Below are 27991 nucleotides of genomic sequence, written 5' to 3'. Positions count from 1 at the left end.
GATCACTATAATTTCCATTCTAGGACACAATTACGCATTATCTATGATTGATTGTTGCTTGCTTAACGTACAGTGGCAATTATTTCATGCATAATCAGGACGGATTATCTTTGAAGGTGAATCCTTTACACATAATTTTGGTTTTTATTTTTGTAGTCATATTGTTGAAAAGAATACAACAGTTGTTAACAGAGGAATGTATAGCCCTTTTTGGGTCTCCAAAAGTACCCCGTAATAGATCCCATATACAAACAAAACATTTCCGACGCAACTAGATATATATCAGAAAGTAAAATAACAAAAATACCGAACTCCAAGGAACATTCAAAAGAGAAAGCCCATTATCAAATGGCAAAATCAAAAGCTCAAACACATCAACCGAATGGAAAACAACTGTCATATTCCCGACTTGGTATAGGCATTTCCTTGTGTAGAAAATTGTGGATTAAACCTAGTTGGTTTTATAGCTAGCTAAACCTCTCACTTTTATGACAGTCGCATAGAATTCCATTATATTGACAATAATGTGTGAGCAAAACAAACATACCTAATAGGTACAAAATGTAAAAAATTGGGGTACAGCAGTCAACATTGTGTTATAATCTCAATCACTATTAAAACAAACAACTATATCAGCAAAGAAAATCAAAATGGCATTTAGACACTTTATAGATAAAGCACATTACGTAAATGACACACAAGTATACAAAAATACCAAAAAAAAAATTACCATAATAAAATAACACAATGGCGGGATGTATAAATACTGAGCCAGGCAAAAGGATATTATCAAAAATGGACTAAACATTAAAGGTTAAAATATACAAAGCCAATAAAAAGAACCCTATAACATGTATTGAAGATGATTAACAACGTCAGTACCTAGAATATATACCTCAAGACTACCATGTATTATTTGTAAAGCTGATACGGAATATTTATCAACAATGTTTTGGTAACTTCCAATGAACTTTTTTTAGATAAAGGACGAGACGTTCTTTGACATAACCCTGGTTCATCAACTTTCTGTTCAGACACTGGTGACGTTTTACATGGTCTGAGTAGAAGCTGCAAACTCTTGAATACCGATTGAGTTGGGAAATGTATATTCCATATGCAGGCGAAGTTGGTATATTGTTGCTAAAGTGGGGGAAAATTTGTAATTTCCAAATTAAAATCGTCTCGCTTGTTATAGATTCTGGTACTGAGATGACCGCTTTTGTCAAATTCGAGGTAAAAGTCTAAAATGAGGCGGGGGAAGCCGTGTCTGTTGTTTCTTTAATTTCTAGTTCTGGAGGATATATTAATGGAACCCAATCAGAAAAGAACACAAAAGAAGTAAGTAACAAGTTAGGATAATCTCCATAGGTAGTTCGATGGCTTCCTTGTTATTTTCTCATGCCAGATATATATTTGTCAAATAATCATAACTGTTATATCCAAATTTTCAATATTCAACATAAAAGACGAATTAAAAAACGGGCTTTAGATATAAGCGTAAATAACTGTCAGCTTTGTTCTGATGATTTCCTAAACTGATGAATAAACAGTCTGTCTGTTATACAGAATAAATGATGATTTTCGACATCCACATACATTAGCTGAACACTAAGTGTTAAGAACTCTAACATCAAGTGTTAAAAAATGAAACACAAAGGCATTAAAAACTGAACACCACACTAGTTGATGAACACTAGTGCAAACATTTGGAACACCATTTTTGACTTAGAAAATGCATTTGTTTTTTTATTTGCAGGAATCGTTAGATTAAAATGTTTGAATTAGGAACCGGTAGCCAATAATCCCCAAAAGGTCATTTCTGCATGCTATAAAGTGGTGGAAAAAAGAAAGATGTTGAAAAAAGGTATGACAATATATGTATATTAATAGCTTATGTGGGTGTATCATTTCTATCTGGTTACCTTGGGTCAAGAAATCGACTTTTGTAATTTATAATGTCAAAACTTGCATTTCATTGCTATAGAATATCAATTTGTACACTAGTATATATCGACATTAAAGCATAACAAGCATTGCATAATTTGATGCTTTATGAAAAACTCTCTTCTATTAATTTTTAATTTTATTTTGCAGGATATATAGGCTCATAGACATTCCTTGTTGTGGAGGATTTTGACATTGGAAGTTGATAACAACACATAAAATGCCACCCAGTTGATAGCTTTAAGTGAAGATGCACTGAAAAGTGGAGCGTACATTGTATGTGATCGTACAAGAACTGTTGGAATTTGCAAACTTTTAAACTTTCATTGTGACAAATACCTATATCATAAACTATCTAATTATCACATTGACATGCTTTTTTGGTTAGAATACAAATGATGTTGCAACTATCTAGTCATGTAGGGAAAAATCATTATTTGTGATATATATTTAAGTCAGTTTAAAAACATTATGTATGTGATTTCACTGACTGTTACTTGTGATATCATAAGGTATCTGGTGTACTTTTCTTACATATAATATGCTCATTTGATTACATAAAGAATTACTTGTTAAAATATGTTTTATTGTTATATTTTGCCTGATTGAATATAGTTTTTATAACAGTTTATTTAAGTTGAGTACTTATGGAAAATTATGTACGCTTGAAAATAGAACATGTTCCACATTTGAACACCATCACTTTGAACACTTATGTCAACTGTTCTGAAAGTTAACGTCTGGTGTTCTGAATCTTAACACTTTGGCTTTAAACATGTTCTATGTTTTCAAAAAGTGTTACGTGGCTGTTGAACGCGTCGACGTATTAAGATTTTGAACATTCGGACACGTTAAATCGTTGAACACTAAGTGTTAAGAACTCTAACATCAAGTATTCAAAAATGAAACACAAAGGCATTAAAAACTGAACACCACACATTCAATTGATGAACACTAGTGTAAACATTTGGAACACCATTGCCGGCAATTTCTTGAAAAGTCTGACTCCAAATTCAACAAATATGTTGTCAATAAGAAACTCCAGCATACTGATCACTTGTTCCTTCATGTTTTACCTTTTTGTTCACTATTAACAATATGCCGTATGGTATCCCAAAGCAATAAATGTATAGCGTATGCTTCCATTTTTATACTGAAAAGCATTGTGGATTATTTCTTTTAGACGAATTTTCAATTTCACATGGGGAATGGTGGTATAAAGTGTTGACAAATCAAAGGTTTTGATAGAACTAAAAAAGGATACAACTTAAAAAGCTTAACATTATATAGAAAATCAAGTAAATGCGATTTTTGGTTTCTGACGTCTGATGTTGACAGTTGTTTCCAAGTTGCCACAAAAAGAAGCTGACGTTGTCATGAATAGATCCTAGAAATTGTTTTTAGACCAAAGAACATACTAATAAAATAATTTCTCATTAACAAAACTGTGTGTTGATAAAGATAATGATAACGAGGAATATTATTTCTTTATTCCTCTTTAATAAATGTTTGAAACGCGGACAAAAAAATATTGTTGTCGAATTCGTAGCTAATGCTCCTTTAACATTGCACATCAATGTCCAATTTCAAATATTTCTGAAAATTATTACAATCATGACAGATCATTTTTGTATATAATTCCTTAGAGGTTAGCTTTTATGGCTCAGGCATTGACCTGGAAAACGAGTTATCTCGATTAATTAATTGCAAGAACAAAAAAAATGATAAAGCAATATCAATTTTAACACCATAGCCTTGGTAAAACTTAAATATTGATGATTATGTTTGTCTTTCCATTTACTTTTTTAATGTCCGTTGTGTTTAAATTGATATACGGTTTTCTCTATTATTGACAGATCATCACATCAGCTTATCCTCATTCTTTATTCATATTATATGTTTGAAGACATTTAAAAAATCGTATTGTTTGGAATGGATTTTTTTATTAGAAAGATTTTCCATTATCTTTCTAAATTGTTACAAGTCAAAACTATTTTGAGTATCTTGTTTACTAAAGGATGGTAGCTTCTTTTTTTTTTGGCAGTTAAAACATTTCATTTTTACACAGTGCAGTTAAACTGTTTTTCCTTGAATGTTCTTTATGTGCAACAGATTTCTTCTTACGAACAACTATAATATTGGGCAGGTTAATTAGCGAGTATTTAAAATGACAAACACACCATTGTTCAATCAGATTTCTATTTCTGTTATTTAGTATTAAAAATGCACCGTTTCAAATAAAATTGACTATCATTCGTTGGATTTTGGACGTAGAGCCATTTTAAAAATTCATTGAAACATCGATCAATTTGTATATTATGCTGAAAGGTTCTGTATGAATAAGAAGAAATTTGCCCAAGGGAGATGGAATCTTATTTTCCTAGTAATTTCTTAATTATCAACGGGCAATTTTTATTACTACAGAATTCATCTAGAGGTTAAAAAAAACAATTGAAACATAAATGTATAACAACAGACAATGATTGGCTATGTTCATGAATTGGAATATACACAAAAATGCCTGGCAGAGAAAATCTGATAATTTTAATATCTCAAACCTCTCTCTTTTTAATCTCGTAGTAAGATTGCCAATGAGACAAATGTCAATCAGAGTCCAAATGACGTGGATATAAGCATTTATAGGTCACCGTACGGCCTTCAACAATGGGGAAAACCTATGCCATATAGTCAGCTATAAAAAGCCCAGATGCGAAAAATGTAAAACAATTCAAACGAGAAAAATAGCAGGATAATTTATAACAAATAATCTACGAAAAACAAATAATGATAGACATATACAAACGATTACCACTGAATTAGAGGCTCCTGACTTGAGACAGGCATATAAAAATGTGGAGAGGTTAACAAAAACCTAAAAATAAAATCAGCATAGGAAATGCACTTAATCAATAATACCGGTATCAGAGGTATTCAAAATCCTGCATCCGCATCTGGGTACAAAATTAACATTAACGCAAGAATATACAAAATAATAATTAACATTATCGTATCAAATAATGATTGGGTTACTGAAAGCAAGCTCAAAGTACTTTACTTCATGATATCAAATTATGCTGTCTTATAAACTCTGATATCAGTGACTGTACGTCGTAGTAGAACTTAAATGTACTTTAATGATAGTAGTCAATAAGTTGCATCATTGAATCCTACATAAGAAATTTTATACTGAAATACACTTTTTGAACGCAACATCATAAACATCGTAATGGGACAACAACAGTTCAATACTGCATGCATGCATGTGTCGGAACTGCTTTTTTGAATGGGTACAATGTGTGACACATTTTGAGCTTTCAATTGTGTTACAACAGGCGCGTTTTTTGTCATTACGGATGATTTGGCGTGCCGACGGATCTTTGTTAATCTCTGTACAAATTGTTCACTTTTATAGACTCGGGACTATTCAGAGTTTGATATATCTTATAGAAATCTGTCTATTACTGAAGAATGTATGTTTACCTCTAGATGATAAAAATGTCTGTTTTTTGAGTTGTTGGCTTACTGTCTCGTTAACGTATATTCTACATTTCCTATAATTCATCTCATACACCGTTTATGTAGCTAAATATCAGTGCAGCTGTTTGACTATATTCTTATGTCAGTTGTATTAGATCAAACATTTTAAACGATATTCCCGAAAGATGGATTGATTGATTGATTGGTTGGTTGATTGGTTCATTTAGGGATGGGTTGCATTTTTTGTATTTCTTTTCGTTTTGAGATTTCTTACTATTTCTGTTGCGCAATACTGAGTAATTCGGTTTTCGGACTTTATATACTGTTTAACGCGCCCTTTTCATTTCATTGAGATTTCACACACCAAACTTGTTCGACAACTTTACGTTCAACACGAGTGACGAGGAAGACCAACGTGATGTTACTAACCGAGATAGTGAACCGCCGAATCAAACAGACCCAGGTAATCATGTAGGATTTTCTCCTGAAGACGCCCTTTCTTTGTTTTCCCGTCAACTTGATACTGCTTTAGTTAGACACAAGAAAGAACTTTTCGCACAAATTGACTTAAAGATTGGCAATAATAGTTCACTGGAAAAGAGTTCTCGCGTACCACCAATCGCTCCCAAGTTCAAATTCGAGGGCAATGGAAGGCAGCACGAGTTCAATACCGCTCGTATAAATGAACTTAGCAGAGCGACAGATTTTCTAGATCGTGGTTCTGTCGGCGCAGCAGTTAAAGCCTTGGAGCAATCAGAAGCAGCTTTAAAAGAAAGGAACAAGCTACTCCGCATAGCCGACAAATATGGTTGGGACGTAGTTGAAGAATTCATGGACGACCCGTTAACCGAGAGTACAGAAGAGGCAACTAGGCTAAAGCAGGCAGAATATAGAGCGAAAATGAAGAGGAGAGAAAAATCTGTAAAAGTCGACCGCCCGAACCCTTATTACAGGAACCCAGTTGAAGAAAAGGCTACTTCTGATCTTTTTCGTCGCCCTAGCGCAGCATATACAAAAGACTCATCTAGGAGCAGGAGTGCAACTGATGGAAAAAGCGTTTACACATCAAGCGATTACTTTGGTGGAAAGAAAGGAGCAACCCGCTGTTACTACTGCAACGAGGAAGGTCATTGGGCCTATCAATGTCCCAGGAAAGCAGGCAGATATCCCCAAGAGAAACAGCAGCAGTGAAACAGTTAAGTACCAGTTTTATAATTTACACGAGCAAGATTATGAATATGAAAATTCACTCAAAGATAAAACCCCATTTTATGTTGGTAGCCTTTACGAAAAATTTTCATTTTGGAAAGATATTTTAAAAGCAAACAATTTTGTTCTCAACGTAATTTCTAGTGGTTATTTAATACCTTTCTATGAAAATCCTTCATCAGTTAGATTGAACAATAATACTTCTGCTTTTAAACATTCAGTATTCGTTGAGCGTGCTATTAATAAGCTTTTAGAGACGGGGGCAGCTATTGAATGCAAAGATCACATTCCTTTTGTTATCAACCCACTAACCGTATCAGTTAACGCCTCAGGTAAAGAAAGGTTGATCCTAGATTTAAGGCACGTCAATCAATTTATAGAAAAAAGAAAATTTAAGTTTGAAGGTGTATCGGAGGCTTTACAATACACAATTAAAGACGGATACATGAATAAATTTGATTTAACGAGCGGGTATCATCATGTCAGCGTACATAAAGATCATCAGACATATTTAGGATTTTCGTGGAAATTTCAGAACACAACTAAATACTTTAAATTTTCAGCTCTCCCATTTTGGTTATCTACAGCAGCACATGTGTTTTCAAAAGTTTTACGTCCTGTTGTCAAGCATTGGCGTTCGCAGGGCCTTAGGGTTATATTATACCTTGATGATGGTTGGGGAGTAGACTGAGTCTAATGCACAATCTTGTAAAGTGTTATCTAATATCTTGCAGTTAGATCTTAAATCCGCAGGTTTTTTCGTTAACCAAGAGAAAAGCGTTTGGAAGCCTACTCAAAAATTAACTTGGCTTGGTTTCTATTGGGATTTGCATAATTCAACTTTGGATCTTCCTTTAGATAAAATTATTCGTTTTAAAAAAGACATCGATAAACTTTCCTTTAATTCGCTATCAACAAGACAGTTAGCTAGAATTACCGGGAAAATTATTTCGTTCATGCCTAGTTTAGGTAATATTTGTAGAATCATGAGTAGAAATATGATGATGTTGGTTGCTACTTCTCGTTTTTGGGAAGAAAGAATAATTTTAACATTAAAAGCACAGCAGGAAATTAATTTTTGGTTGAACAATTGTCATACTTTTACCTAGAAAAAATCTATTTCAACAAACACATCTTCCTGATAAAATAGTGTATACAGACACTAGCAGTTACGCATGTGCTGGTTTTATAGTAGAGACTGTTCATCAAGTAGTCCACAAGATGTGGTCTAATACAGAAGCATCTAAAAGTTAGACTTATAGAGAATTAAAGGCCGTTTTTATTACTTTATCTTCTTTGGTTCAATGTTTCAGTAATCGTTTAGTTAAAGTTTACACTGATAATCAGAACGTAGTAAAAATTATAAACGCAGGCTGTATGAACTCTGAATTACAAGATATTGCAATTGACATTTTTAATTTTTGTTTAAAATTCAGCATTTCTCTAGAAGTAGAATGGATACCTAGAAATCAAAATCAAATTGCTGATATTTACAGTAAAATTTTTGACTTTGATGATTGGTTTGTATCCGATTTGTATTTTAATTATTTTAATAAAGTGTGGGGTCCATACACGTGTGACCTATTTGCAGACAGTAATAAACGAAAGTTGGCAAAATTCTTTTCTCCATATTGGTGTCCTGGGACCAGTGGAGTAGACGCTTTCGCACACAACTGGTCAGAATTTAACTGTTGGATTGTAGCTCCTGTAAAATTAATTAGTCGATTGATTTCACATCTGTCTACCTGTAAAGGTCAAGGCATTTAGTTGTACCATAATGGACATCGTCACCTTTTTGGCCTTTATTGTGGTCATTTAACGATCAAAGGTTTAAATACTTCGTGAAAGATTTAATCGAGTACGCCAAACCCAGCAAGTTTTTTCAAAAAGGCTCTGATATTAACAGTATTTTCTTTGCTGAGAATTTATCGTTCAATATTCTCGTCTTGAGGTTAGATTTCAGAAGCTGAGGGCAATTATATATTAATTTTCCCGTGATGGGAGATTATTTTAGACATTGTAATTACCCGTGATGGGTATTGCGATTCTTAACCTGTTATGGGTGTTTATAATTGAATAGATTATTTCCCGTGATGGGATTTTTCTTTATTTTCCTGTGATGGGACTCTATTTATCTCCTGTGATGGGATTTGTCAACTCCGTGACGGAGACCCTTGCAAGAATTTATTAAGTCTGATAATTGGCGCAATATAAGTCTTTTTTTTTTTAATTGTATTCTTTTCCTTTCATGTTCGGTTTAATTTTTCTCACTGGAAGGATCTTAATTCTTTTGAAAATCCTAGTTTACGCAACCTCGCTGACAAACTACCTAATATTGTTTTGTCCAGCAAAAGTAAAAATACTATAAAAGTTTATGATTACGCTTTTAAAAAAATTTAGCACTTGGTGTACAAATCATGACTTATGTGCGTTACCATCGTCGGTTGCTAACATTGCACTTTATTTATCATATCTAATCCAGCTGGAAGTATCTTCTTCAGTTTTACAAAATGCTTATTATGCAATCAAATGGGAGCACGAGCTTAACTTGTACAATTCAGTGTTTTCTGAAACATTTTTGCAGTTGATTTTAGAAGGAGGAACCAGAATTTTATCAAAGCCCGTAAATAAAAAAGAACCAATTACGTCTGAAAATTTTACAAAAAGTTTTCGATAACTATGAAGATTTGAATAACATTAAGAATTTAAGAATATGTTGTTTGATGCTGTTGGGATACGCCGGTTTTATGCGTTTCAGCGAGCTTGCAAAACTGATGTGTATAGACAGGGCAACACTATTTGTATTGCTAGAACCAACTCGGACTTGTGTCCAGTGACAATGTTAGAGAGATATTTAAAATTAATAATTATTTCTTTGATTTCCAGTGAATATGTTTTTAGAGCAATTACATTCTTAAAAAGTAAAAACAGTTACGCGTTATGCAAAATTAACAAACCTATATCGTATACTAGAGCAAGAGAGCTACTTTTAGATGCTTGTGTCAAGCAGGTTTTGAAAAAAGTAAATTTGGTCTTCATAGTTTGAGGAGCGGAGGCGTGACTCAGGCAGCTCATAATAGAATACCAGAAAGATTATTAAAGCACACGGTCGATGGAAGTCAGATCTATCAAAAGACGGTTACATAAAATAAAATTCATATAACAGGTTATCTGTTACATGTACCAATAATTTAAATTTGTAAATTACTATTTTTGTATTTTTTTATACCAGTCTACACATATTTCCTTTGTTTTGTCGAACTGTTTGGTGTGTATCTCCTGCCGTATTAGTCTTTGTTGTTTCTTTATATAGAATCAGAAATAACTTATGTTTGGACGAGCAAAGCGAAGTAGAACATAATTGTATTTCTTTTCGTTTTGAGATTTCTTACTAGTTCTGTTGCGCAATGCTGAGTAATTCGGTTTTCGGACTTTATATACTGTTTTACGCGCCCTTTTCATTTCATCGAGATTTCACACACCAAACTTGTTCGACAACTTTATTACATTAAGATTGTAATATTATGCTTTGTATAAATCCTAATTCTTTGTATTTTCTTTTTGTAGATATTAGTATGAACAGTTGAGATGAATAATGACGCATGATGTATGGACTTTAATATTCAATTGGTTTATTTTGAAAAAAATGTTAAATTAAAACTGTTTGGTGTGTATCTCCTGCCATATTAGTCTTTGTTGTTTCTTTATATAGAATCAGAAATAATTTATGTTCGGACGAGCAAAGCGAGGTAGAACATAAAAGTGTTTTACCACCAAGCAGCACTACAAGAAATACATCGAACCAATTAACATAAAATTAAATATATAAAATGAATATGAAAAACAAAATGCAGAGGGAAAGAAGTTTTTCCTTGCGCATGAAAATCATTGAGAAGTGTGTAGGGTCAGAAAATTTAGCCCCAACATCGGTTTCTACTGAGCTAAAATATGATGGAAGGGTCTTCTAACAGTTTTGCACATCAATCACGGATTGTGTATTCGATTTACACTGCATATCCGGAGGCGTCTCCTTTAATCACAGTAGTTTTAATTTATGTACCTAGGTACTCTTTGGATGGTTTGCTTGATAGATGAAAACGTTTTGACATACATGTTCTAATATATAAGATGGGCACGAAATGATTTGTTCCCATTTTTGAACAGTTGTGGCAATTTCAGATCATCTTCTTGTTATATCGTTGTATTGATAATGTACTACTTATTAATTCTTGATGGTCATATTCAAGTACGATGACAATTAATGCAAGGACATACAGATTAACAATGATAATATGAGGTTAAATTCTGTTTTCAGACTAGGGAAAGACTGTTAAAGGTGAGTTGATTAAACGCTTAGAACGTGATATATTTAAGTATTTACTGAAAGACGTTCCCGCAGCATTTAGTTTGTTATTCTATTTATTTTTTAAAAGTTGTTTAAGTTTATATCTGGACTAACCTATCTTCTTGGCCTCTGTTCCTTTTGTGGTTCATACAAAATGTGCCTAGGTCAAATAAAGGCAACAGTAGTATACAGCTGTTTAATAGTCGTTATTCGATTAAGGAAAAACAAATCCGGGTAACAAACTAAAACCGAGGGAAACCCATCAAAGCCTTTACACCCCAAATCAAATTACAAAAAAAGCATTCAATTCAATAAAATAAAAATCAAATACTGTTTTGATTTAGAAAAAGAACATTACTTTTTCACAATTTTTTTTTATAAAGCTTAACATGAAGGCTAAATGAGAATCATGCGTCTAGTGTAAATCCAATACACAGTCGATGTATGTATATTGTTTCTCTAATTTTTGTGCTATTTTCACAATTTCTTGACCGGTGTGAGAAAAATATTTCTCCTCACTAGTGAAAAATTTGTTCTCGGCAAATGATTGGTCGAAATTTAATTATGACGTCAAATTTTCTTGGTTTCTTCTGAATTTTCCTATTGTGACGTCATGAAAAAAGGCGACCATGCCTGATGACGTCACATATAAAGAACACAACTTTCTGCAAATCTTTGAAAAGGAAGGATAAGAATTATTAGAGAAACAGATTCCACCACTATAACTCGTGTATTACGATATTTCTCTATTTTTGTCACTATTTTCACATTTCTCAACCGATTGTGAAAAAAATGTTCTCCTCACTAGTGAAATATCTGTTCTCGGCAAATGATTGGTCGAAACTTAAATGTGACGTTAAATTTTCTTGGTTTCTTCTGAATTCCCGATTGTGACGTCATGAAAGAAGGCGACCATGCCTGATGACGTCACATATAAAGAACACCACTTTCTGCAAATCTTTGAAAAGGAAGGATAAAAATCATTAGAAAAACAGATTCCACCACTATAACTCGTGTATTACGATATTTCTCCACTTTCAACAGTTAAATTTTAATATGTAAAGAGCTCGGCAAGCCTCACGCTTTAAATATTAAAATTGAACTATCTCGAGTAGAGAAATATCGTAACACACTTGTTGCAATGGTGAAATCTATATTTCTCCCCTCTCAACAGTTAAATTTAAAGTATTTAAAAAGCTCGGCAAGCCTCGCGCTTTAAATTTTAAAATTTAACTGTCTCGAGTGGAGAAATATCGTAACACACTTGTTGCAGTGGTGAAATCTATATTTCTCATATATCGTTGCTCTCGAATTGGTGAAATTAATAAATCATATGTATTCTACTTGCTCACGGTATTTTATGTCACCGCTTTTTATTGAATATTCGATATTTATGGTACATTGTCAAAAGAGTGTTGACTGATAAATACCTATCTTTTGTGTTGATTTCTGGTGGTTTTTTTTAGATGCGTTGGCGTTAGCATTTACAAATATCGTGCATGTATTTTTGTCTGAAATGTACCTGGTCTTCAAAGAGATTTATCAACACAATGTTGAAGATGAACAAAATTTGGAGTTGATTGTTTGCGCATTTATTTCTATCATATAAGTGACTACCATTGTGGGAATAAGTCGATATCAGAGATAACATAAAATTTTAACCATGCAGACACTGAAATGCTATAAGAATCTGTACAAACAAATAAGGTTCTTGCATTCTATTATCGCTTCGCAAAACATCTAACACGACTTTTCTTTGCACTTTCTCTCATAAGGTGTGACTCAGATTTACAGAACTATTTTCAGGGAGTTACGTAGAGAATCAACAAATATGCCCGAACCTAAATTGAATCGCGAAACCTGGGGAAGCTGGTTTGAGTTTGTCTTTTCGTGTATTGGATCTATGGTAGGATTAGGTAATGTTTGGAGATTTCCATACATCTGTTTTAAAAATGGTGGAGGTGAGCAATATTATTACATTGTACATTGTTATCATTACAGTCGCCACCAGATACGTCAGATATCACAACTATGCATAAAAAATGCATTAAATATTGAAGAGCATCAAAGCAAATAGATCATATTTATCGCCGTCGTCACTTATCACCAGCATCACTTTAGTGATTTTAAGCAGTTGTATGACCCTGACAGTTAACAACTGAATTCTTCTCATCAGGAGGAGAAGATCGTCAAAATGTATTTTTGTTGGGTTTTTTTTATCATAAGCCAATATACAAACTGTGCAGTTATATGGATGAATGTTCGAGTTTGGAATATTTGCAAATTGGTATATCTCTCCTAGTAATAAGCATGTTTTAAAAGACATAATTAATTTGATGCTTACCTAAGGACAAACTTTTAACCTATTTTTTATGATAATAAGAATAAGTAAATATTTGAATAAATTTATAAAATTTGAGCTTCATTCTAGTTTGAAAGTATTTTTAAAATACTCGTTGGTAGTTAAGAATGGGAGATACGTTACTATAATAATCATGAAAGTCAACCCTTCTAATTTTGTAGTTTCAGTAAAAGGCAAATTATGATGTTGATAACGAAATTTGCCTTTTAGAGCTATAATGAAAAAAACAAAGATTGAAAAAATTACCTGAAGTTAACCGTTTCATAATAATAATAAGAAAGTTGAGGTTTCAGTTAATTCAAAATTAAAAAAGTGAATAAATCAAAATCAGCACGAAAAGATGTTTAAATTCATCCACAACTAAAGGGCATACGATACAGTAACAGGGGAGGTAATGACGTCGCTAACGTAAAATGTTATTTTTTGCGACGTCAAACTGTAACATATCGGGAAGAGATGCATTTTTCGACTGATTTTTTTCATTTAGACTGATTTATCTTATAAACGAGTTCATAGACCCCTCTGTTGAAAAATGACATTTTACTTGATTATGTATGAAGATTACTTGTGCCAATTTTCATAAACAAATCACCGATGATTTTTTTTAATTAGCAAAAAATGCCGTTTTTTGACTAAAATCATAAAAATATGATAAAACTGAATTATTTCCAAAGAAGTGTTGCGCCACAAATTCAAAGCACACTTATGTAGAGAAGATATCACAGATTTTTTTTTACAAAAGTCCGCTTGCGTTTATCTTTTGAAACAAAAAAGTTAGGTGTGTCTTTCTAAAGGATAGAAATGTCTAAGAAACCGAAATTTCCAGTAAATGTATAAAATTTCTACCTCATTTATCTTAAAGTAGCACATGAAGGTATATTTTTTATTACATATTTGAATTGACTAGGTGAAAAATAGCTTGTATACAAACTTTCGTCAACAATTCACCGTGGGATCAAAACTGTATCGTATGCCCTTAACATTAAACAGAACCACAACCCCATCACAAACCCTCAACCCGACCCTCAAATTGAAAAATGTATTAAAGTAGTCTATTAGAATTACACAGTCATCAATACACCAATTTTGGTATTGATGATGGAGATATCTATCACGAGTGATTATGAACTGGACCCAGAATTGAGGTGGGCCTAAAGATTTCTCTGATTCAAAAATAAAATAAAAGAAATCATCAATTGGCGCTGTATATTTTTTTGGGTCGGTCTTATAAATATGAGCTCACCAAATTAATAAAAAGTTTAGGATACGGAGATAAGAAAGATGGGACACGCTAGTGAGACTAAGGACTGACTCATATATCAATATGTACTGTCTATGCTGATTGCAGCAATAATAATAATAATAATAATAATAATAATAAGGATAATTTGCTTTTAATTTAATGTTTTAAAGATGTAATTCTTAAAAATGTTCCATGAAACGTGTACTGTATTTTTGTGTTTATACAGGAGCATTTTTGATACCGTATTTCATATTTATGTTTGCCATGGCAATGCCGCTTATGTTTATGGAGTTTTCAATCGCTCAGTATTCCAGCCTTGGGCCAGGGAGATTGTTTTTGTGTTGTCCATTGTTTAAAGGTAAATTCTTATGGTTAAAGTTTAAAATTCAATTACCATTACCAGAATGTAATGTTGATAATTTATTATTCATTAAAATACATCTGTGACGTAAATCTTTTGTTTGAACTCTCCATTATTTTTCAGGAATGGAGAGTTATTTTCTATTGTCCATCTTCATTCATCCGGACGTTTTGCCCTTTGGGTATTTCCATGGGCACTTTCTTAAAAAGTGTTAACCCACGGAAATAGTTCTAAAAGACGTAACGCGATATTGAATGAAGATGAAAACTTACTAAAACGGCTGATATTAAATGGATTTTTTTTAAAATTGGGATAACCTCGTAGTAATACAATGAACACCAAATATCTCATTATCAATAAACAGCTTTTATTTGCGAGTCGTAATTTCATCGTATTATATATAGTATCGTTTTCACTAAAATTCCACAACATTATCCGCAATTTGTTTTCCGATGCAAATCTTGGCTAAATTTCTGTCACGGATTATATCCAAGCGGGTAAAAAACGCATATTTTCCATTGAATGCCATTCCTCTTCTGAGTATCTACAAAATATCAAATATGTTAACTCAGTTAGACATTAACATTATACAATAAGGAAAATTAGAGATACAAACTTACAGATTTGCTCTCAATTTTACCGTTTAAGATATCATTTGCTTGAAATTTTAAGTGTTGTATTTTGATTTTGACATCAAAAATCGTTTGTTCCATTTTAATATATACATTAAAAAAGAAATATTACTCTGTTGCTACAATAAATTGTGGTTAAATAGAATAAATAGTTCAAGAAACTGAAATGGTCAAAATGACGTATTCGGTATATTATTTGATTTTTCGTTGTTATAATTTGTATATGGTACTAATGAATAGAATTTGAGGGATATGGATAACATTTGAAAAAGGCTTGTGTTAAATATTTGGCGGGATTTTTTTTCAATTTCAACAGAAACGCGTAACACAATCGAATTCCTTCACTGTTATTATATGTCCAGTGGCAAATATAACAGTTATACCGGCATTGCAAATGACGGCGTTAATCTTGAAATGTTTAAATGAAATCAAAAAGTAGTTTTCCACTTAAGTTAAAGACATACACAACACAATCTAGAAATGATTTTAATCACGCGGGTTTTTTTTCTCTCTAAAATTGATTGCCACTTTTCTGATAATAGGGAAGAATGAAAAAATATTTTCAGTTTGCTTGTATTGCTATTTAAGACTCTTAGATATGCATAACATTTTTTTTCGTTGTTATGAGCAAAGTGAGCGAAAAAAATAAATGTTGGATTATGCGTGAAATATGAAACAGTGTTTTCTTGTTTAATTTTATTTGAATGGTTTGAAATATAGAATCATATTTTGTTTCAGATATGACTTCAAATCAAGCACGCCCTTATCAGTTAAATAACCTATACTGAATTGTAACATACCTGGAAATTTATTCTAGTTGTACCATGTCATTTTTGTCGGACGATTCTACATCCAAGATTTATCAAACGAAAAATACACATAATCCATTGACATATATGCATAAATATTAGGTTTCTCTCTCTCCCGAAATACCAATAAAAGACACAAATAAATATCCTTTCAATCCCACCGCAAGAAAGACGTGCGTATCCAATGACTTTAAACATAAATCTGGATGAACTTTATTCAAGATTTTTTTATAGTAATTATTTGAAACTGTTCATAAATACTTCGTTAAGTGATTAGATGGTCAGCTTGATCTTAAATTTTGCCTGTAGATTATTGGGTACACCACGGGGAAAATGAAAAGAAAACCATTACAAAATGAGATAAAATTCTTTAAAATGTTATAATCTAAAAATTGTTCTGAATATTTAAGGTGTATTTTAAGTAAGCGAAAGTCCAAATAACTGTCCATTCCTTATAACTTAAATAAAGGTAATTAAAAGTGTAGACTATTGGGCTTGTTTTTGTGAGATTTATACATGTACTCGGAAATGGTATGTTATTTGACTAAAAAATAGAAAAATTGGAATTGAATTATAAAACAATGCTGGTCCAATCGTTAAATATAAAAAAAATCAAGTTACAACCTTTTATTGAGGCTTGAACTGTAAAAAATACGCTTAGTTTATCCCTTATTTTTAGTTTGAGTAATGAATGTCCTTCTATTTACAGGTATAGGGTATGGAATTATTCTTATGTGCATAATTTCAGCTTCTTATTATTCAACCGTCATATCGTGGACATTATTTTATTTTGGAAATTCCTTTCTGTCGCCGTTGCCTTGGACATCATGCAACAACACTTGGAACACACACAACTGTTATATAAGATCATTTTCTAAAGAGGAAGCGATGAATAGTACTGTAACCCTTAGTAACATAACTCAGTTTCATAATGGCAGTGTGCACGTGGAAGCTTACACGAGTTCCGAAGAATTCTGGGAGTACGTATCACTAGTTCAAATCTTCTTTAATTAACTATTTCGAATAGGTGTAAAATATTTTTTGTGTATGTAAAAACAATGTTTTAAGCATAATTGTATGTGTATAAATAATAGTAACTTTTGAAGTAATAGGTAAAATGTATCTTCATTCCTATCGTTCGGTGATTGTTGTGTGATGTTGGCTTTACATCCAGTAGCAATTACCTCAAGCATACTTTTATATTGTATGACTTGGATAAATGATTAATGCATAATATGTAGATTTTTTTATATAAGTACATTTTCACATTAGAATTAAGATATTGTTCCATTTATAAAGACTATCAAATGTGTTAGAACGAGCTTTAGGCAGTAGAGGATACAAAATTTCGAAAAAGATTGCACCAACTCTTTGTATCGATAAGACTAAAATATGTTACTCCATTAATCAGAATTGCATTTTATAAGAACAAGTAAGGGGGAAGATCTAACTCGATTACTGCATGGTATAGTTCAGCTTTTTCGTGTCTAATAACGCGTACAAGTTAATCTTAAATTTTCTGATATTGTTATATGTTGTTTGTTTTATATTAATGAAATCATGTTCAGAAGTAATCTGATTTTTATGCGTCGTCGGATTTCTGAATTGTTGATGTTTACCAAACGTCTTCTTTAATTCATACTAGTCTGATCTTCATATTTATTTTCTATTATAGAATCTCTCCTGACATGAATAATTTGTAAAAACAATAATATATTTTCTTGTATTTAGAAACCGTGTACTAGGACTAACCTCTAGCATAAACAACATCGGAATACAAAGATGGGAGTTAGTTTTATGTTCCTTAGGAACATGGACTGTGGTGATCCTGGCTTTAATAAAAGGCATAAAGTCTTCGGGAAAGGCTAGTAAACTAGTTTTTCCCATATTATTGAATTATGTAGTTTTATTCATTTTGCATAAAGATAAAAATGCAAAATTATTTGAATAGAAATATGCACTGACAAATATCTACAGAATGATTTTGAAATTTAAGATTGTCTTCTTCGTAGTCCATTATTCTTTTAAACTAGTTGTTTGTTTTCTCTAAATTTCAATCGATTTTTCTCCCCGAAGAATTAATTATTTTCTTATCAGCATGTTAACATTATGTCTAAAATCTCTTAAGGAAAACGAGAAAGATACCCCCCCCCCCCCCCCGGAAAGCCTCATGAATTTAACTGTCCATTAGTAACTTAAAAGCAAAAATGTTGCATCACACTTGCTGCAGTCGTAAAATCTGTATTTGTAGTTACAACTACAAAGTTGGTTTAGTTGGTTTGAAAAAATGTTCATCGGACTCAGTTCATCAGAATAAGAAATTTATACTAGCATGGTTTCCCTCCTGTATTTGTCTTATTTATTTTTATTTATTTTTATTTGTATCTTGAAGGTGCACTGAATATTCGTGGCAGATACCAACCAATAGTAAAAAAAGGTACAGAAGATACATTAGGGAACAATCAACAATCATCATTTGAAGAATTATCGGCAGTATCATAACAAAAAACAAAAAGAATAGACAAACAGCAGTCTAGAATAGTTACACGAACCCTATCAGTACAGGGGATGATATTAGGTGCTCCGGAAGTGTAAGCAGATCATGCTCCACAAGTGACATCCGTCGTGTTCACATCTTTTCACTATTTGTCTGCCATTAAAAGTCATCACAGATGTTTCCCGTAAAATCTAATTTAAAAAAAAAAGAAAACGATTGATCCCATAGTGCAAAGTGATTGTAGTCAGTATGAAGTCAAAAAGTCAAATTCGAAAAATCATAATAGCAAAAACCGGTCTATTATAACGTCAGATATGTTGTTATAAATGTTTGTTATATAGTTGTTATTTGTTGTGTTCTTATTCTGTTATATATTGTAGGAATCTTTTAATTTCTTTTTAACAGTTCATGCTGTTTGCGTCAACGCTTCCGTATTTGTTCTTGGTAATACTGCTAATCAGAGGGCTTCTCCTTCCTGGTGCTCTAGACGGTATTAAATACTTCTTCATACCAAGATGGAAGGATCTTAAGAAATTCTCTGTAAATAACCTTAATCAAACCATATATAGTCTTTTATATTCAACAACGCATCTTTTCTTTTTATTCTAATTAAGTTACCGCCTTAATGGTCTTGCGGTAGCTTGCTCGTCTCATGGGTTCGATATTAAGACTTGAACATTGGTATTAACTGCTTCTTCTCTATTAGTACGCGGCATATACACGTATGTCTGGCCCGGCTTGGATATAGAATAATGTGTTCGGCTAGGGTGATATATGTTTCTGCGGACTGTTACCTTGTGGTTTAAAACCAGAAAAATCAGACTCAGAGTGTATATAGAGACGTAGAGAACATGGTTCTAATTATATTACAGCAACATATTCTTCTCATCCCAATATGAATGTAATATTTGACGTTATACCCCAGTACTGAAGTATTTGCCTCCATTAAAATCAAATATTCCATATTCTAAACTATTGGAAAATAGCATTTGGTTTGAAGAGTTATTATGATATATACTGTGGATTCATTAATATTCGTTGGATACCAATTTTCGTGGATTTCGTGGGTACAAGGGAACCACGAATTTAAATATTCAACGAATTGCAAATTTTCTAAAGGAATGTATGCAGACTTTACCAAAACCACGAAATTAAATATCCACGAATATGCAAGTTTTCCTCAAACCACGAAAATTGGTACCCACGAAAAGAAATGAATCCATAGTAGTATGTCATCTAGCTATGTTTATTCATCAGTCACGAAGCAATACCTTAGTGCCGAGCATTAATTTTATGTTTAGTTTAAATGTCCTTGTTCACATTTGCATGCGACGACAATAAAAGCATAATCAGGTCTGGGTTTTGCTCATTAATGAAACAACTTTCCACCAGAGACCAAATGACGACGATGTAAACAACTATAATAGGTCAACATCCGACCTTCAACAATAATACGCAATCATACCATATCTCCTTATTTATATGCAAAAGCTTTTACATTGAGTTTCGGTTGAATTTTCATATATCAAATTTAACAACTTCAATACAGTTGTAATAAAATATAATGCATACAATTATATATTAAATATAAATGTGTACATCAGGTTTGGAGCGATGCTGCTGTTCAAGTCTTTTATTCGTCAAGTCTTGGAATAGGTGAACTGTTGACACTGGCAAGTCATAATCGTTTTAAGAACAATTGTCAAAGGTATATACTTTATAACGGTGATTAGCAATCATTTCACGATTGATTAATAGACTTATGTCTTTCCGTCTGCTTAGAAAATATTTAATGTATTTGGCTTCCATCCTTCTTGATATGTAATTAGCTCTGCGATACCGTATAACAAGTGTAGAAAGTACCTGTTATGGCACTTTCATAACTTAATTGTAACAAGTGCTTTTATTTTGTAAAAAAAAAGTAAGAATATACCAAAATGAGGCAATAAAAACCGAGGTCAAAGAAAAACAGACAACACCATGATTTAAAGAACAATGTAAGGACAAACAACAGACAATTGAGAATTTCAAACCTAAAAAAGCGGGGTAAATTCAGGTTCTCCGACGAGAAACAGTTCCTGCTTCCGATGACTTGTGACATCTCTTGTGCTCATGCCATGCAAAAAATGACTGTAAGTCGCATCCAATGATAGTCGTCAATAAGAAAAGAGAAACGAGAACGTGACTACGATAAATGTGGAAGATTTCATTGGTCAAATTTGACGCAGAAATTCAATACTGTTCATCCAAATCATGATCACGTCAATAAAACTTTCGAAGAGATGACTTCAGCTTTGCCTTTTAGAACACTTGTTTCAACAAGCAAAAGTACGTGATCGAATGTAGTGTTACATTTTCCATAGACAGTATTAGTAACTCGAAAAGGAAAGTACAAATTGAATCCGAACTTAATAAAAATGAGTTTGACCAAAAATAGCAACGAAACTTAGGACATTACTTATATTCGATGTACTGGTACAATCAACTTATATTCAACATCTTTTCAGAGATGCTATGATTCTCCCATTTGTTGATGCTTTTACGAGCATCTTTGCAGGATGTGTAATATTTTCAACACTGGGTTACACAGCAGCATCATCGAATCTAGACATTGATATGGTTGTCAAACAAGGTAATGCATATGAAAATAACACTTCATGAAGTGTCCAAAGTGCTTTTCTGGAAGTACTATCACCAGGAACACCAATACCCCAAAACGTGAAGTCTAATTCATAACAACTTACAAAAAGAGATAAATGACCAAATGGGACATAGAAAGAATATAAAATCAAATATCCAAAGTTAACTTGCATTGTACTACAAACACCAATCACACACTTTTCAGAAATCTATACATAGCGCGCCATCTGAGAAGGCATACTAAAATTCGAAATTAAAATGAGTCATTAAAATCTTCAAACAAAGTGTCATCAGAACAAAAACTAGTTAAAGTCTTTACAGGCATTTTATGGTAAATAGCACAAAATGAGAAAGGAACACGTGGTCTAAGTAGTTCGGTCAGCTACATATTCACTAGCTTTTTGATTCTGAGGTTACGAGTTCGAACCCTGCTCGTGACGAAGTGGTCGACAATAATCTTATGTGACAATGATCGCCAGTTTCCTGTATAAGGTCGATGGTTATCTCCGAGCACGCAAGCTTCCTTTACCAATAAAAACAGGCCGCCTTGACATAACCAAGGTAACTTAAAGTTGAGTTAAACAACAACAAACACAAAAAAATGAAAAGCTAAAATTGAAAAATTACATCAGAAGCATCCAAATAAAAAATGTCAATTATTGAATATTCTCTGGTAATATTCTCAAAATGTCAATTTTATTTATAGTTTTCATGATAGTTACCAATTGGCCATAAAAAAATGTATTCAAAAATTTTCATGAATTAATGATTTTCTTCCAAGCATTACGAATGACAATGTACCACAAGGGGCGTTACATCGTCTGATCTTTTAATTACCGAACGTGACTTATTCCCGATTGTGACTGTTTTGCTGAGTGTGAATTCGCATTGCTATAAGACGTGTCACGGTACCTTTCTATCCAAAATTCATGTATTTAGTTTTATATTTGTTATTCTCATCGGATTTTGTCAAATGTCTTATCGTTTGTAGTTGTAAATCTTATTTTTTTCTGTTGTATTCGTGTGTAATGGTAAAGATTATTAATCACCCTGTTCGTTAATTAGATTTTAGTTTGGGTCAACTAAATTTATACGATATATTTGGTTTACAGTTTGATTTAGAAGAAACACCGACATAGCTAGATAATACTATTAATTATCTTATTACTACCACATTTTATATTAATTAGTATTGTAATTTTCATTGTTATTGATAAATGTTATATGAGTATTATAAACCAAATCTTGAATTCTATCCTAATTCTATCCTATTTTTGGGAAATTTCAGAAATTCAAATGTTACGTGACCTTTTTTTAGCGTTGATCTCTTTGGCTAACTCGGCTGTGAATTTTTGTGTGCTGGTTTATGTTGTTTTATGTATCCGTTTTTATTCTGTAGTTAGTCACCACTTCGGTGTTATCATGTATATCTATTATATAGTCATTTTTATAAATTTACTGTTTACAAAAGTATGAATTATTCTAAAAACTAAGGATTTTCTTATCCCAGACATATAACCTTAGCCGTATTTGGCACAACTTTTTGGAACTTTTGGTCCTCAATGCTCTTCAACTTTGTACTTGTTTTGGCTTTCGTACTTTTTTGATCTGAGCGTCACTGTTTAGTCTTGTGCGGACGAAACGCGCGTCTTGCGTATTAAATTTTAAACCTGGTACCTTTTGTTAGCTATTATATGTATGTTTCTCTGTCCTATATGTTCTCCCATTTATTTGTATTGTAGTCCTGTCATGTAATGTTGTCATTTTAATGTTATATTTAACATTGCCATAAAAGCGGGAGGTTTGGCTAGCCACAAAACCAGGTTCAACACACCATTTTTTTCTTAAAATGTCCTGTACCAAGTCAGGAAAATGGCCATTGTTATATTATAGTTCGTTTCTGTGTGTGTTACATTTTAATGTTGTGTTTCTGTTGTGTCGTAGTTCTCTTGTATTTGACGTGTTTCCCTCAGTTTTAGTTTGTAACCCAGATTTGTTTTTTCTCAATCGATTTATGAATTTCGAACAGCGGTATACTACTGTTGCCTTTATTAGGCACGTGCTTACACATAATTTTTTCACAAATATTTTTTTTTTTTAGGAAAAAAAAATAATAAACTCTTTAATTATCGAATTTCATGTGTACACTAGTCTATCATCCTTAGTGAATGGAGTATTGGATAGAATTGTATGACATTTTCTTCCACCTTATATTGAAACTATAAACTAGAACTTTGGTTCAGATCATTTCACTTCTATCAACAAATACTTGAATGAACCGCAACTTAGACACATGATTTGTTTTAATAAGTTGTTGTTGGCTTTCAACTAGCTTTCCACTTGGTCTTCATCCGACCTACAGTAAAACCCTTGCCAAAGTTGTGCGTTCGTTTGGCTGTGCAGGATGTATTAATACGCAGTCACGTCTGGTCAGAACGGGGACGTTAAATCCGATGCCTAGTGTAGAGAGAATGCGTTCGTTAAGAAACTTGCAACAACTCTTTGAGGGGTTCGTAGGTGGTCTACTGAAAGGCAAAATTTCTGTTCCTATCCCATAAACCCTTTTTTTCCAAGACATGGCGTTTCCAAATTTCCAGACCTTCGTCCTGGACGACCACTATTACAGGACCTAGCTACCTGTTGTATTTATTGGAAATTTGTTTTTGTCCTGAACATGCATAAACTATTTACCACTGGACGTTTAGCAATCAATCAATCAATCAACTAGCTTTCAGTAACTTCGAGTACTCTTAGATCTACGTGTAATGACCATAAGTATTCAAATTCCTAAGCAGGTAGGGATTTGACAGTACAGGATATAAAGAAATATGAATTTCTTGAATTTTGTATGATAGTATGAACAGAACAGAACTTCTGCATGAGGCATCGACTGTGTGTGTATGTGTTTGTGTAGCCAGGGAACGGTGAAGGTTTCTTTTAAATGTAGGATCGTCAATATATACTATCAATTGACGTATATATCAATTATCCTCAATCAGAAAGGAATAGATATGAAAATACTAAACAGGTTGTGCTGCTTAATAAAGGGCTACGCTGATCCACGCTGGGCAATGCATATTGTAATTTTTTTTAATATATATATTTCCGATTGCACTGCCGGTTAATTCATCAGTCAGATGTAATTGTAAAATTATGTATATTATAATTTCTTCGAAATTTTTTCATGTATATTATCATGATAAAATGACCAGTTTTCATGTTTTTTTGTACACAAAATTTTGCAACTGAAATGCTGAAAACCGTTTTCCGTAGGGGGCTTCGACCCCCCCCCCCCCCCTGAACCCCCTAGCAGGGCTCTGCCCTGGACCTGATTGTGGCCTTGAGCGTCCTTCAGACCCCCTGCCGCAATTTGTGCCTACAGTTTATTGGATACCTAGCTACGCCCCTGACCGCTAAGTTATAATGGACCCTATTACATTTTTTTTATATGTCGATTTTAATACCTCTTTTCATGATTGAATTTAAGGACCGGGAATTGCATTCGTCGTATATCCAGACGCCTTAGCCACATTACCATTACCACAGATATGGTCGGGATTGTTTTTCCTTTTGTTATTCATGATAGGAACCAATAGTTTGGTAAGTACAGTGGGTAAATGAATGAACAGAGACATAAAATGTGATTACTATGATACATAATGTGCAATGTTAAATGTATGACAGTCTTTTAAAAAGCTTGTTATTTTGAAACAGAGTAGCGAGCATCCTTAACTGTTAGCTCTTTCTGCAAAATGTACATGTACCCACAGACATATATACACATATGTGTGATATATGTTTCTGATGTACCGCTTCATATGGTTTTGTACATGTCGTTGTGTGTTAAATACATTTTACAGAAGTATTAGGGATTCCTTCATGACAGTGACCTACAGTTACTTACTTCTACATTATAGGGTCTCTGGTGTAGATCTCGAGTTGTCTGATTGGTAATTATACCACATCTTCTTACCTTAATGTTATGTATTAAACTTTAGAAAAAATGGGTTATGTGTCAGGGAAACGTAAATATCGCCGAGTCTGATGACAATTATGAATGTTATTCAATTTAAATGACTTTAATAGTTAAACCATCAAAACTTATTCCTTAATCATTTTTATGCACAGATAGTGGTAGTACAAGTGATTGGCGGTGGATTATTTGACACGTTCCCTAATTTATCAGCATCCAAAAGGACAATGGTCACAATGTCCATATGTTTATTAGGATTTTTACTTACTTTTATTTATACAACTCAGGTGAGGTATTTCTAAGCATATGCAACACAAGATTTGATCATAGCATATTTAAGTCATTTACCTTAAACTTATATGTTTAACAAGTTAATGTATATTCAACGCGGATTGAAACTTTTTTACATTCAAGAAAAACGAATTAGGAAATTTGATCCACAAAAAAGAGATATTTTATTTCTTCTTATTCATATATGCATTCATTTATTCTTTTAGCGATTTTTCTTATTTGTTGAAATCCAAGACAAATCAAGATTGGAATTGCTAAAGTTGCTTAACACATTAAAAGATGCACTCTAAAAAAAAACCCAGCTTAACTGCGACATTATAGACTGAAAGACTGTTAACTTAAATGAGCATGGGGACATGTCTTTCAACAAATATCAAAGAATAAAAAAGATGAAAAATAAATTACGCACTGCAACTTTACTTTCTTCATATACAGATGGAACCAGTATATGTTATCTTTTATTCCGATAAATCATGGTAGGCATTTTGAGTATTTACAAAACATGACATGACTTATTGGTCTCTATTGTTTAGTGGGAAAATGATTTATGTTATTTTATATTTAAAGGGTGGTATGTACGTCTTGCAGCTTGTTGACTGGTATTTATCAAGTATACCTAGAATGTTTATAATGTTGCTTGAGAGCATTGTGATCATCTATATCTATGGTAAAATCATAAGAGGACTTATTGAATTTCGATATAAAACTTTGTCAAATAATATTAATACATATACATGGCATGCATGAACGAAATACAATTGTTTTCAACTTAGCAAATGAAAAAGTAAAACCACCACAGTCCTGTTTATACTAACAAACTTCAAAATTAGAGTTTATGACAGAATATTTTAATAGAAAATAAAACTCTGTCACAATGTCATCATCGACGTGAGTACTGTTCCTGACTTCTTGTAATCATTTCCCTATGTTTCGATGACTCTATGGAGAACTGGTCCTTGTAGGGGAGTTACTCTCTATCAAACGTTGTTCGTACAATCACCCATCATGAAACGCCATACTGTTAATTGAGAAGGTTTTTTTTCTTCAACTACATGATAAGCAATCAGTCAAAACAAACCACCGATGCTGTCAATTTTTATCAGCAACGCTGTTTATGAGTAATTATATGCAGCTTTATATTTTTTTTTTTAATAAAGCATCACACAAATTTATTCTTTACTTGAATAGCAATTTTTCAGGTGTCAGAAGACTAAGCAAGGACATTGAAATGATGTTAGGTATGCAACCATCAAGGATATGGAAATTCTTTTGGTTGTTTGTGACCCCACCTTTACTGACGGTAGGCATTCAAATTCTTTATCATTTACTGATAGCTTCTTTTTACCGATTAACAAATTATTATTATTATATGACATATGGATATATAACATATGGATCTTTATTTTCCATATCGGCCCTGAAATCATCCCGAGACTCCCATGAAAGCCCAATGCGCTAGCCGAAAGCTCATATGGGTCGAGGGGTGATGCCAGGGCCCATATGGAAAAAGACATGTTACAATCTATTTATCACATATTATACAAACGCTTAAAAAATAAAAAATGATTTTACAATTCCTTCTGGCAAGATCATACAATTTTTTGTCCTCCATTGAAATAACTTCATTATTACGAGGCTCCAAAACCGTTCCAATTTATAGTCCTTGAGTATTATAATATCAATGGCAGATTTTCCATTAGTACTAGTGTTCTTTTTTTCTTTAACAAATTTCGCTGTCATTTAAATCGACGTTCCCCGTCCGTCATTGTTGTTCCGAAAGCTTATGACGTCATAACAGGGCACAATAACATGTTATTTGCCCCGGTCAGGGATGTGACTAGGACAAATCTGCGGTTATTGTATATGCAAAACCAAATGTTTTCGTTACAAATATGTAATAAACTAGTAGACTATTGATCAGCAGTATTGCTCTTTTTGAAAGATCTCGGTTTTCTAACTGTGATTGTAACACATGTATTGGTTTGTATATTATACATAAAGAGACCTTTATTTATTAATTGCCAAATCCAGTCAAAATAGTGCTGCCCTCCCCCTATTTTAACTTCATCAATGCTGAACGACAGTATATCTATCTAATTACAAATGCTAGTTTATGTTATTTTCAGATAATTTGGATAATAATGGTCGTTCAACTTAAAACAATAAAGTATGGCGAAATACCATATCCGTCATGGTCTATTGCATTCG

General features: G+C 32.7%; 1 protein-coding gene and 1 long non-coding RNA gene across 2 annotated transcripts; both read left to right on the top strand.

Annotated features, from left to right (window-relative positions):
• Positions 1–1697: 1697 nt before the first annotated feature.
• LOC127738550 (uncharacterized) lies at positions 1698–2522 on the top strand. The gene is made up of 2 exons (XR_008000110.1): positions 1698–1864; positions 2095–2522. It is a non-coding gene; the product is annotated as an uncharacterized LOC127738550 (long non-coding RNA).
• Positions 2523–12806: 10284 nt separating this feature from the next.
• LOC127737082 (sodium- and chloride-dependent creatine transporter 1-like) lies at positions 12807–26997 on the top strand. Its single transcript, XM_052247614.1, has 9 exons — positions 12807–12936; positions 14807–14938; positions 17092–17362; positions 18114–18246; positions 19285–19419; positions 20484–20587; positions 21387–21511; positions 25007–25119; positions 26983–26997. The coding sequence occupies exons 1-9, from the start codon at positions 12807–12809 to the stop codon at positions 26995–26997; spliced, it is 1158 nt and encodes a 385-aa protein (XP_052103574.1).
• Positions 26998–27991: the final 994 nt, after the last annotated feature.

The sequence above is a fragment of the Mytilus californianus genome, unplaced genomic scaffold (assembly GCF_021869535.1).
Source record: "Mytilus californianus isolate M0D057914Y unplaced genomic scaffold, xbMytCali1.0.p SCAF_4, whole genome shotgun sequence".
In the NCBI taxonomy this organism is placed as follows: domain Eukaryota; kingdom Metazoa; phylum Mollusca; class Bivalvia; order Mytilida; family Mytilidae; genus Mytilus; species Mytilus californianus.
The sequence above is the reverse complement of the archived record's forward strand: the minus strand, read 5'-3'. Positions and strand labels throughout refer to the sequence as shown.